At 39.8% G+C, this 12922-nt stretch overlaps 1 protein-coding gene across 1 annotated transcript in view; it reads right to left on the reverse strand.

The window, feature by feature from the left end:
- The window catches only part of LOC147306042 (cadherin-4-like), a 268090-nt gene that overhangs the window by 158670 nt on the left and 96498 nt on the right, over positions 1 to 12922 (reverse strand). The window contains exon 3 of the mRNA XM_086278491.1: positions 7170 to 7193. Coding sequence (XP_086134617.1) covers positions 7170 to 7193 — 24 coding nt within the window. The remainder of the gene's footprint in view (positions 1 to 7169; positions 7194 to 12922) is intronic.

A 12922-nucleotide genomic window follows, 5' to 3' on the forward strand; every position in this document is an offset into this window, starting at 1 on the left:
GACTGTGGAGTTGGGAGCTGTGTTTATCTAATTGTGGGCATTTCAATTAATATTCCCATCCTCACTCAGAAATGTAAAGCTGTTGTTAAATGTAAAAGGAAGAAGTCCGAATGCTTAAGACAGGGCAAAACTATTTGAAATTTATGAAATGGTAAAACCCTATGTATAATTAACTGGTGATTAGTTTGGCTCGGAGTTTACAGCGGCTCTCAGAGGTATTGGTTGCTGTTTCATGGTTCACTGGTGTGTGCTGCTCACTAGCATATTAACAATATTCCACATGATTCTCTGCAGCTTTTTTCAGGTTTCTCAGGTGTTCTTGTGCTGAACAGAGACTGATGTACCCTTTCTTCCATTCTGAGTCTGTCCCTCCCCATCTGTCCTGTTTGTATCCCTCTGTTTCACCCTGCTGAGCTAATCCAAGCTGGTCAAATCCCTCCGCCGTGCAGGCCTACATAGGAGCTTTCCCGCTGGGTGCAATATGCCACCCACTTCCCTGGCAATGCCAGCCCTGTAGGGTTCAAGCCTAACTGTGGTGTCTTGTCAGCAAACAGACAAAGATGTATGAATCCTCAAAATGATTTAGAGCAGGTATTCCTGTGACAATAACATGTTGAATTATGACAAAGAGTTATTTACTCCATGGGATTACTGCAGCTCTGTTCCTGGGTAATCCCACGTAGCAACACAAGCGTCTCTGGGCAACAATGCTCTAATCTTCCAGATACCTGCCACACACACTTCAATAGAAACCTGACCCCTCTTTTAAATAAAACTACTCTACCAAAGAGAAATAGTTATGATAAGCTTCAGTCTATATCTACATAGTCGATTACGCCTAGTCTGTATGGATGGCCTGAAAATTCCATCCACCGGTGCAATCACTGTTGCACCCTACTGAGCGGAGCACGGAATATCAAATTAAGTTCATCCGTCAAGGGAACAGGCTGTTCTCGTACCTAATTGGCAGTTGAGGCTTAGAGCAGGATTCTTTAAGAAAGAGTGGTGATAAATTTACTTCAGTCTCCATTCTTTTGTTATACTTGTCTCTGCTTTTATCTTCTCTCTGTCGTTGCCTGAGAAATGTTTCAATGCCCAGGCAGTCTTAATGAGTCTAAGATGTGGGTCTGCTGAGGCTCTCTTTGTGTGGTTTTGTCTTTATCTTTATCTTTAGCTAAGACTCAGTTGGACATATTGCAGAGTTTAGCCTGGCAAATAAAATGCACTATCACCCTCTTGTGATCTAATAACGAAGAGCTTCTCACCTTGTTGTGGGAAGAGGCTACATTCTGTCTCATTCAGAGGTGACTCTGTTGACCACTTTCTCTAACCAGTTCAGACACAGACATTCGAGATTGGCCGTGGACTTACAGTAAGTTCTGTTGCCATTTAAAAAGAACCCAAACATGCTGAACCAGTTGGCCTGAGATATGCAAGAAAGGGAAGATGATATCTATAATGATCTTGCAGCTCTTGCAGAACTGAATTGAAAATCTTTAAAAAAGTACAAATTAAAGGTGAAAAAAGCATGGTTCTTGTCACAGGGATTCACAGTAGCATGAGCAGCACACATCAAAGACAAAGTATGACATGTTCACACACACTGTAGTCAGTATTACTGCCAGATAAGAAACCTTGAAGCACCTCCAGTTATGGCAGTTTATTGCTTTGAGCCAACTCAAGTTAAAAGAAACTGTAAAACAATGGTTCAAAGTGGAGTGAAAATACACCAAATTAAAGTTTTTCTGTTCTTCTTTCATATGATAAGCTTAGGCGAATGAACTGTGATCCTGAGCACAGGCCAATAGAGAGTTAGTGTCATTCACAGCATATCATAAATCAATGATGGTATTTTAAACTGTTTTACACCCTTTCAGTTTAGCAAAAGCTAATTCTGAGGTACTCGTGAGGCAGCTAGAAATGTTATGAATTTAATAGGTTTGTTGTCATAAGCTAAAGATATGTCGTGCAATTTTGCCTTGATGATGGTGCTTAATAATTTGTCTGCAGATCAAAGTTTTAATAACGTACGAGGTGATTACGTGCAAACCATGAATGGCCAACATTTTGTGACAATATAACTATCTACTGACTGAGGCTTTTTTTCTCCTTTCTGTACCAGAGAAGGGCAAATATAAAAGTCAGGGGAACAATGGCACTATGATTCATTCTGTGAGGACAAAGGATGGCAATAAAAAATTTCAAGCAAAATCCGTTAAGTTATATGCTACTATCAAAAGCAATGCATACATAAGGTCTATTCTTACAGTTTATTAGTGCGTAGAGTGTTTGTGAAGCTTATGAGTCAAAGTAAAACAAAGCACCAGCTGTATAACCATATGATAGGTACAGTATGTGATCAACAAAGCCATTTAGAGTCTGACTGCACAGGGTGCAGATGTCTGAAAATAATTGCAACTATTACTTTATCTCATCTTTACATTCTCCTTGAGGATACGTTATATTGGTAAAAGTTGTCATTTTTGGTTTTATTAACCATCTTGTTTATTGTTTCATTTGAATTTAGAATCAAATGTGAAATACCATCGTAACTTCCATTTCTGCTCCTGAGTTCTGGTAGTGAATAACGGCAAAGAAGTGTTTTCTGCAGAACTCTTGAATTCATGGTTGCATAAATGCTTTTTGTTCCTGTAGAAGTTTTGGATCCCCCTTTTTCTTTTTTCTCTCTTTCTTTTTTTTCTTCCCCCTTCCTGGCTTGGACACTTCCCTCTTACAAATGCACTGTGATAATGAACATGACATGAATGTAAATTAATAAATGACGAAATAAAAGTAACACGTGAACAAGAAGAGGCTATCGAGAATTGACAGAGCTCGCTTTTTTGGAAAAGGAAAATGTCTTTGGCAAAACGTTGGATTCAGATCACAATTCTGATTGCAAAATCTTGCCTTGATAGCTGGGATAAGCCCGAACCCCCTTCCCACCACCACCCTACACTACATTACCACAGCCCTACATTGGATAAGTAAGAAAACGGATGGGCAGATGGATGGATGCTTTAAGAGGGATAAAGTAGGGTTTTCACTGACAACAGCTACAACAACATTTTAACCCCTTTTAGCAACTGAACACTCTAATGTTCCAGAACTAGATCATGGAAACAGGATGGAGTTTTAATTCATGAGTCCAGACAGGGTCTCTCACATATCATTATTTATATCCTGGCTAGTACTCAACTTAATGTTTATTATATTACCTCTGAGCAACACCATTACACTCTGATGTGGCCATAGAGTGAGAGGAGCTTCTTTTGTGGCTGGATTTACGAGGCAGTTAATAGCTGAGAAGATCACATAAGGATTACAGTATTATAATTATCAGTTAACAAATTATAAATTAAGCTCAGTGGACATTTCCTTCTCAACTTCTTTGGCTGAAAGTGGTTCCTTAGAAAAACTGTATTTTCAAGTAGCTTCGCCAAGTACTTTTTTATGAGGCTTTGCTAAGCAAGAGATATGTGAAAAGCCTTGAAGCAGCAGATGCGTTCTGGCAGAAATGCACATACATTTATTTCAAATCCAGTGTCTCACAATCCTTCAAGTGGAGTTAAACAGGTACTTTTACAAGAGGGAGAGAAATTACTGGTGTGAGGACAGAATATGTTCCCAATTTTGCAGTGGAAGGAAGATATTGAACAAAATGTAATGAGGAGGAGATCTGGAGTTTGAGATTTAGAGGGGGGGGGGGGGGGGGGGGGGGGAACTGGAATAAGAGTGAGGCAGAGAAGTTGAGAAGTCTGCGATTTCCTTGTGTAGCTGTAAAGCTGACAGGTAAATTTGCATGTGCAGCTAATGGGGCAAAAAGCAGCTAAGGCCTTGTGGGCACCCTTTCACTCTGACAAACAGGCAGCTTGTTGACCCAACCATTGCCTCTGTCACTCTATTTTTCAGATTCAGCATTTCAACACACTAACGTACTCCCTCTGAAAAACTTTCTCATATGCCAACAACACGTACAACACCACGGGCACACATTAAGCTGCCGTGCGTGGGCACAGACTAGGACAACTTAATCTAATAGGATTCAGAATTAATCAGCGGTGAATCTTGAAATGTTCAAAAAGATGATGACCTGTTTATTGATCTTCTATCAGGCATTTTAGCAGAAGCAAGAAGCAGGGAAAAATCATGGATCGCAGCATGCATCTTGACGAGAGCGTGTGGAGTTGTTTACAGTCTGCTCATCAAGTCAAGGAGTAAATCTCTCTCATGCAGTTTACTTTTTTGTCCACCTTCCTGCACATAGCAAAAATCAATAGCCAGATTGTTCATTCTCTGAACCTCTCTGTCATTTGCTTTTATTCCAATCACTTTGCTGTGTATACCCTTGATGCCATGCTTCAGTCATAAATCATGATCTTTACAGCTGGAGTTTGGGGGCTAGTGAGAGTGTGTTTGTGTGCATAATTCTTTGTTGAGTTGCGTAACAGAGACCACAGCTGGGTATTACCATATATCAGTGTGCATGTCTTCTCGTAGCGGGTGTCTGAATGTTTCATCTAATCATTAAATGCTGACAGGCTTCACAGACTAGCTCCACTGATCCCTGTTAGAGGGATACAGGGCCTGACTTCATTAGAACTGTTAGTACTAAGCTGCTTTACCCTCCCTCATGCCTGGCTTAGCCTGCACGGTGATAAATGTTGAGAGGGCAAGGAAAGATAGGCAGAGGAAAAGATCGGTGAAACAAAAGCAAAGTGGGGACAGAGGCATTTAAAAAGAGAGGCAAAGGTGCCACAGTGAGGTACAGAGGATGAGGCAGTGAGAAATGGGAGGGGAATGGGAGGGCACAGAGCGTGTGAAACTCGAGTTTTCAGAGGCAGGGGAGGGGATAAAGCTCAAAGCAGTGTTTGAACTGAGAGGGATTCACAAAAGCAAAAATGTGCAAAACAATCAATTAACTTGTGTTGCAATTAATCAATTACTGTTCTGGCACATTGACATCCAAAGCGCTTAGCTCAGATTTCGACATGAGGCTTCTATGAGCTGAAAAATTAGCATTGACCTCTGTGCACACATATGCATCCCTGCGTGTGCACAAGCTAATTTATGCTTGCACATATGGATCTAAGCGCATAAAGATATGCGCACACATTCTTGTTCTCAGCATATTTCTCTAGCATATTCATCTGGTTTCTCCTGCCAGCGGAGGTTTTTGGCCGGCTTAAGTACGCCCACAGGCCCCTGAGGGACAGCCCATGACGGATGGCACGGCGTGTGACTCCGATTCGATTCAGCCCATTTGATAAATTTATTGCTGGCATTTTGAAAATGAAATTAGTGGGACGTCTCCTGGAGACTGTTTTTCCAGCACAGGTGCCATAAATATACTTCGTTTGGCAGCAGAGAGGGAGGAGGAGTGTAAGGGGGTGGAGAAGTGTTGGATAAAGGATGTCATGAAAGGTGCAGATAGCAGAGATGTTCCACAGAAGCAGAAAACTGAAGAATAAGGTCAACTTATAATAAGAGCCTTTATTAATCACTAATCATATTGGTACGGAACAACAGTAAAGGTTATTCAAATGTAGCTTGAATCCTACCTGGACCTAACTACTGTGTGCTGCCCTTCAGTCTAACACGTGTAATATAATGTAGCCTCTTAGTTTGTGCTGAATATAACTGCATTGAAATTGCTGGACAAACTTCCAGCTTTTTTCATCTTTTGTGCTGAGGTGCACATACACACACACATGAACATATACACATCTTTTCATACAAACACATGGTATATGAACATTATCTTTGCCTCAAGGCCACAAGGCTGCTGAGCACTGATGACACTTTCAGAGCAGCATAACCATCTATAACTCACAGTATATTAATGAATACAGCCAGATGACACTCTCATTGTGTGGGATTGGTAGCTGTTTTTGTTGATGCTTCTAACTAAACAGATTTGAATTGGACATACAAGATGTGAAAGAAAAGAAAGACATACAAAAACACGCACACAACTAAGTCAGACACAGGCACGAACACACATGGGCTGACAAAAGCAAGCATTCATTCACTGTCAGGGTTGCGCGGCCTTATTTATCCCCCCACTTCCTTCAGAAACGTATGCGAGTGCAGCTGTGGAGGGATGATGTACACCTCGCGAGCTTCTGCACCCCTTCAACATTCATCAGACAGCGAGGCTCGGGCAACCCGCATCACTTACCTTTATAGGCCAATCTGACAGCATTGTACACCACACAGTCATCACATACATAGGCTCACAACAGTGTGTGAGTGAGAGCATACAGTGTGTACCCAGTCAAGCAGATGAACTGTATCTTTTTCAGATCTAAAGCTTTGAAAGGCAAAAATGCCACTATGTTCCCAGAGAAACCCACCTGCTGTTTAGGTTTTTCACATATACATGCGCATTATATCAGATCCAGGTGACAATGAAAATATTTGTATCTGTGTTCTGTTCTGCTCTGGTAAAAGCTTGTACAAAAGAATATCTATATTCTTATAAGCACAGCAGGGAATAAAAGACAGTTTCAACAAAATCAGCAGGGAGTTTTCCTGGCTGATTGTCTGATCGTTCTTTGCAATCACCGAGTGTGACACACCCTCTGCCATTACTGTATCATCTCTAGCAAGAGTATAGGGGCTGGGACTGCCTGGTGCATACACCTGCCACTCAGAACAAGACCCCTGGAGCTGTTTAGACAATTTGACTGCCTGGCCCTATCATCTTACAAAATCTAAACAGCCTACAGGTACTTTCCTACAACTGCACTAAACTTCCCGTCTGTCCCCGAAGAGCCACTATGCAAAACAGTCACCTCCTCCAACCTCTTATTAGCATTCACATGAAAGTGTGGAGGAGTCTAAACAGAACTGTGATTAATCTGAACATAAGACCTACAGAAAACAGTGCATAAAAACAGACTGTGGGTTGTCTGCCTTTGCAGAGTAGCAAGGTAATTTAGTCTGGGTGTCAGTGGGTGTGAGTGATTGACTTTGTAATCAAAAAGATTGTTGTGCAACAAAACCCACGAGTGACTCAATTTCAAATCAACATTAACAAAAAAACACGAAATGTTTTGTCATCTCATTAGCAAAAATTTGGAACACACACAGGAGTAACACAAGCACGTGGAACCCATCTGAAAATATGCGATAATCTACACGTGACTGATTAAATGCTGTCTTACCTTTCTGGGATGAGACAGTAGTATCTGTAATTAAAAAGAGGAGAAGGACAGAGGAGAGTGTTAGGCTGTGAGTAAGAGACACATAAAACGCAGGTGACAGCCACAGTTGGCCATTTACTGATGAGAGGGGAAAAGCACCCAAAAGCATAAACAGTGTGATGGGTCAGGTAGGGTAATATACAAAAAAAGGAGGTCCTTTATTTGAGACCTGTGATAAATTTCCATGCTACCATGAGTAAACTGTGTAGCAGATGTGCTGGCAACACACACAAAGGCACTAGAGTGAAATGTCTGTACTCCACAAAGAGTCACCAGGTGGAAGACAAAAAAGCATCTAAGCAAACACATTGAAGAGAGGCCCTCAATTACAAAGATGCAACTCTCCTGACCCTGGAAACCCTTGATCTTGTACACAATTTACCCCGAGTGTGCTGTCTAACACACGAAAACAACTCAATTGAAGTAGAATAAGTAGAATAAGACAGACTAAATCAAATTCTTTCAGTAAGCATTTTAGTTTCTTATGCAGAAACCACTGGAGACATTCCTGGCCTACAGGGGGAGGATCAAACCATCAGCAGCTTGGAGGGAAGGATGTAGTGCAATGTTTTTCAGATAACACCGAACACTTACAAAATTTAAAGGAAAGGATCACAGTAAATTTAGCTTATTGTTCTCATAAAATATTCAACAGGATAGTGTTTGCAAGTTCCCGAGGTTTCATTTTAATTTAATAGACTCGTCAAAGTTGCAGGAGTATAGGCATAGTAAAAAAAAAAAAAAAAGAAGAAGAAGAAGAACGTTTTTTTCTTTCTAACTTTTTACTTTGAGCAGTTCAGATTCTTTCCTCTACTGGCCATGTGCCCAAAAAGCCCAAATGGCCGCAGACGTGGGAGGGGAATAATTGAATCCGGAAGGATTTGTGGTGTGCTGGGCTGAGGAAGCGATAATCCAAAACTCTGCCTAATTGCCAGAGTAAAGATGGCGTCCATTGTGAAGGTGGCGTCGGTGTTTATCAAGGCAGTGTGCCGTGGGATTGGACTGAGCATTAGGGCTTTACACACTTTTGTTTTGCGAGGTGTTACAGTGGATTTGAGCAAATATTGGCCCTCTGGTTATTACATGGTCTGACTGTCTGCTATGCAACTGTCCATAAGCTCTGCACTTCTACCCTAATCTGAGAGGAGGCTTCAAATAATTAGTCAGTGAAGCACTCTCACAGCCCGGTGCAGTCAACCTTATCGCTAAAAGAAAAATCCTTGGTCCATTTCCTTTTCAGCCCAAAGGCTTACAATCCCTCACTACTGTTAAAACCTTCAGGGCAGCGACATAGCCGATAAAATAATGCCTAACATGTCACATCCGCTGGCTCTTATACTACTTTTTTTTTCATTTATTATGTAAAAGAAAGACTTCTGTATGTCAGACAGTAATGCCCTGGTAAGTGCTTGTAGTAAGAGGGTCTTACAAGCAGCTTTTTCTGGGATATACTGCTAGTCAAGTAAGTGACTAATCAGTGTTCGTACAGTAGGAAAACACTGTTACTGTCCCCAATCAATACAAGTTGATTACTAGTACTAGACTTTAAAAACTGCATGATAGTTGTCAGTGTTTTTCAGTCATGTGTCATTTAAGATAGCATACTCTATGCTGTAAAAAGGTCTTCTTAAAGTCTGTGCTAGTAGACGTTATTTTAAAAAAAATGGGAAGAATAAAGACAGAATGTACGACTTCAACAAAAGAACAACAGAAACAAAATGAGCAAACTTAACCTGGACTCTTTGCCTGCTTTCTTTTAGCTAATGTGCCCGACTGGAAGAAAATAGTTCAAAGAGTGATACCATAAAATGCAACTTTAAAAAAAATGGAACAGAGCCATAGCGTGTGTGTTTGTGTGTGGTATATACAGCAGATCAACAGTCATGATGTCCAAATGTTCATCGGGATGTAGACCACAATAAGCAAATTTACACACTGTTATACACAAATCTAAATCAAAACTATTATGCAAAGCTATTGAAAGATTTCTCAGCGTAGTTGATGGTAAGAATAAAAGGTCAGCAGAAAGCTGCTGTTGTTGAAATCTTTTTAGGAGTCTATAATACTCCACTGCATTAGTTTGATATTTGTGTTGACTTTTCGCAGTAATGCACAGTACAGCAGGGAGACAGTTTACAGTTGACTAAATGCAGCTTTGAGGAAAAGAAGCGGCAACGAGGAAAGAAACAGACAATACAATTTAACAGATTTATTTTTAATGTAAAAGGGTTTAATTTGGCTTTAATTAATTGTCACTGCAAATAGTTACCTGCAGCAAACAGCATTACGCTACACTGTGCACCACTTCCTCTCTGTCGACACTGATATAACACACTGGCAAAGAAATGTGAAGGAAATGTAGTAACATGCTCTCTTAACATTGTTTGAATAATGATAAATAATAAACACACACCAGATTGGCTATAATAAATCATTAAAAGAAAGCACTTCTTCCCTCTCTAGAACTTGCTGGTTTGAAGCAGAGACTACATGCTGATTGATGTCAGTACACATAAATAACTCTTCTGTTTAGGGAGGCAAAGAAAAACCTCTGTCATTGATTACTGCATTTCTTCCCAGCTATCAGTGGCTTATATGGATTTGGAGACTAATTTGCAGTGAATAAGTGAATAGCTTTTTATGTGCCAATGCACACTCCGGTGGATTTGAGTATTATGCAAAAAGGGAATATGTCAATACAGGTTTTCCACAAGTATGTATTTAAACACAGTCAAGTTAACTGTGCCTAAAAGTGTGCCTGAGGACACTAAAAGCAAAATTGTGAGAATAATCGCATCACGTAAGGAAATAAATATGTCCCAAACATTTCTCCCCGCCTTTCATAAAATTACCTTCTTAGTGTCAAAAGAAAAAAGCATAGAGAAAGAAAGTGACAGAAAGGCAGACTGATGCTAAGTTAATTTATTATTTATGCACACTTTAAGTCGACTTAAATGCAAGATGATTTCTCTCATTTTAAAGGAGGGCAAGTTGAAAAGCTAAGACTATATTACAGTTTAAAGATTTTAATCTAATCGAGCCCCGTTACAAACACTGTGTAAATGTTTATGACATTCAGTAGCCATTAAAATAAAATCTATCTGCCCGAAGACTACTTTTTATCCAATATAGTGCAAAAGAGTAAAAGAGTGGAAGTAAAACTTTACAAAGTGAAGAGTTGTCCGTTTAAAATTGTGCATGTGACACGAGATCCTTCCTGATATAAAAAATTCTCCAAGATTAATCTCCACAGCACGACCAAAATTATTGCAGCTTTGTGCAATAAACTTTTTGTTCAATGCACAGGGTTCTTGTTCACTTTAAAATGGTTGCTTCAAAGATGAGGATCAACTCTGTGATCGCTAGCAGTCAGTTGTGGTATTCAAAGCGATTTTGGTGCATTGAGACAGCAATTACAAATAGTTATGTACCTGTTGTAGGACAGCAATTCAACCGCATTGCTTCTATATAGCAATATCAACAGGATACATGTTAATCTGCCAAAAAAAAACTGCCACTATGATTCAGCAGGAACAAGTTAATTTTTGAAACACTGGTAATGCTGACTCCCCGTACGAAATCATCAACAGACATTCATCAAAAAGAGGCTCAAAGTAGATCTGCACTTGTGTGCTTTAAAACTCTCAGATGACTAATAACACAAAAGTTGCCAAACTGCAAAATATGTTATGCGGTAAAAGTTGATTAACACTTTGTACCATCGATGACAGTCTGCTTCTGTTTTCTGTCAGCACATTTTTATATAGTTTGGCATATTTTTTACCATCTGTCACATGGAAGCATCAAAATATAGAACTTTATTTGCAAGGTAAGCTCCTATTTGATTGAGAACGCTTTCTCTCTTTGTGACCAATGAGCTTGTTCTTTCTACCTTACTGCGTGTCTACAAGATGAAATAGCATACCTGCGGGAGACTAGACTGAAGTCATAAACATTGTGTGATGGATTTAATAATGATAGCGAGATTTATCACCATCAGTGACGAGTAGCTACAAACTCTCTGGGCTGAAGTGTGCGCGTTTTGGACATTTTACCTGCCTTTCTGCACATGTGTTTCCCACCTTATATTCACGAGTACTGTGTGACCCTCGAGTGATGGAAAGTCTAGCTCTATAATGTCGGACCACAAATGCAGCAGTTCAACTTCAAACTAAACTCTTACTCAGGCTTTGTTTGGGAATAAAGAGAAAACAAGTTTATTTTCAGACTGCTGACTGACTGACTTCAGAGATTCTCAGATGATCTTGGGTCATTAAACTCAGCACACAAATGATATGAACATCAACACAGAACAGAAGAATTGTATAATTAGTTTTAAAATCACAGTAAAAGTAGTTTTAGAGACAACATTATTTAAAATGAAACAACAGGAGGTCACTGTAAACTTTTAATTCTTATGGTCCATTAAGCCACACTACTACTATATTTGCATGTTCAGAATATGTGGATGTTAAGGAAACTGCAAGCTGTTGTTCTGCAGTACAGCTCCCTGAATGACTGAATTAGACTGCTATTGACCTCTGAATGTTGTGGCCTTCCAAGAGGCGAATGTGGAAATGGTTTTAATTACAAACAGAAATTGGGTTCGATTTTGTCTCCCCGTCATGAAGCGAGGATTCTTCGCAGCAAATCATTGCCTCATCATGACATATGAAAACATCATCCTCACTGGAAGGTGATTCAAGTGTGCATGTGCGGTGATTTGAATATGAATACATGTGTGCAATTATACTCATGTATCTATCTGTGTGTGAGCTATGAACGGACTATGCAGATTTCTAGAAAGTACTTTAGAAACACATGCTCAGCCTGGAGATGATTGCTCACTATTGATATATTGTCAGTATAATGTAATTAGGTTAAATTTAATGGTGTCGTTGTTCATTTCTTAATCATGTTCGCTCACGGGCAGTGATTGTCCATCAGTTAGAATTAGAACTGAAAGAAAAGATGCCAATATCTGATAGATGGCAATGCTGGTCATTTTTGATCTGGATGTTAATGATGTTTATGATTTTACGGAGGATCATTGATCATATATTTCATGTAAAAAAAAAATGTTATGTCAAATCTTTAAAATGATATGAGGGGCGATTAGAATTTGGCTGTCTCCCCTCTCTTCTAATGGACCTCTGGTCAATAGTGTTAGTGTGATTTACAGATCGCTCCTTGCACATCCTGTTCTGTAACTGTAATTCTTCCAGTGTGTCAAAATGGTGATTCTTGAATTTGATTTTATACTTTAAGAATTGGACAACATCACAGGAAGTAAAATCTGGCAGATGCAGCAGGTGATGACTGATGATTGTGTTTGTGTGGCTCAAAACCTCCTGTGTGTACCAGTTTTGTGTGGCTCAAAAACTGGTACACATGATGGCAATCTTGAATGCAACACAATTGAGGTAGTTTCCACCTACTGTTCTCCCTCTGTCACTTTAGGACTCTACAGTAGTACTCCACATTAATAGTCTCACCCTAGGGAGGGGATTTGTGGCACATAACTCAGTGATTGTCAAAAAAAATGACTAGCATGCTCCTGTTGGCATTCCTCGTCACAGAGCTCACAGTGCAAGTGGTCATAAAGGGAGTTAAAGTAAGCAATCTAAAAATATCAGCAGCTTTGAAAGGGGTCCAATACGTGAATGAGAAGATGCCCTTGAAGAGAGAATTGGACAAATCTAATTCAGGTAATG

This window comes from Aulonocara sp. 'chitande type north' Nkhata Bay, linkage group LG20, assembly GCF_057382095.1.
Source record: "Aulonocara sp. 'chitande type north' Nkhata Bay isolate Kocher_YH1m ecotype deep benthic linkage group LG20, A_spYH_male_GT1.1, whole genome shotgun sequence".
Classification (NCBI taxonomy): domain Eukaryota; kingdom Metazoa; phylum Chordata; class Actinopteri; order Cichliformes; family Cichlidae; genus Aulonocara; species Aulonocara sp. 'chitande type north' Nkhata Bay.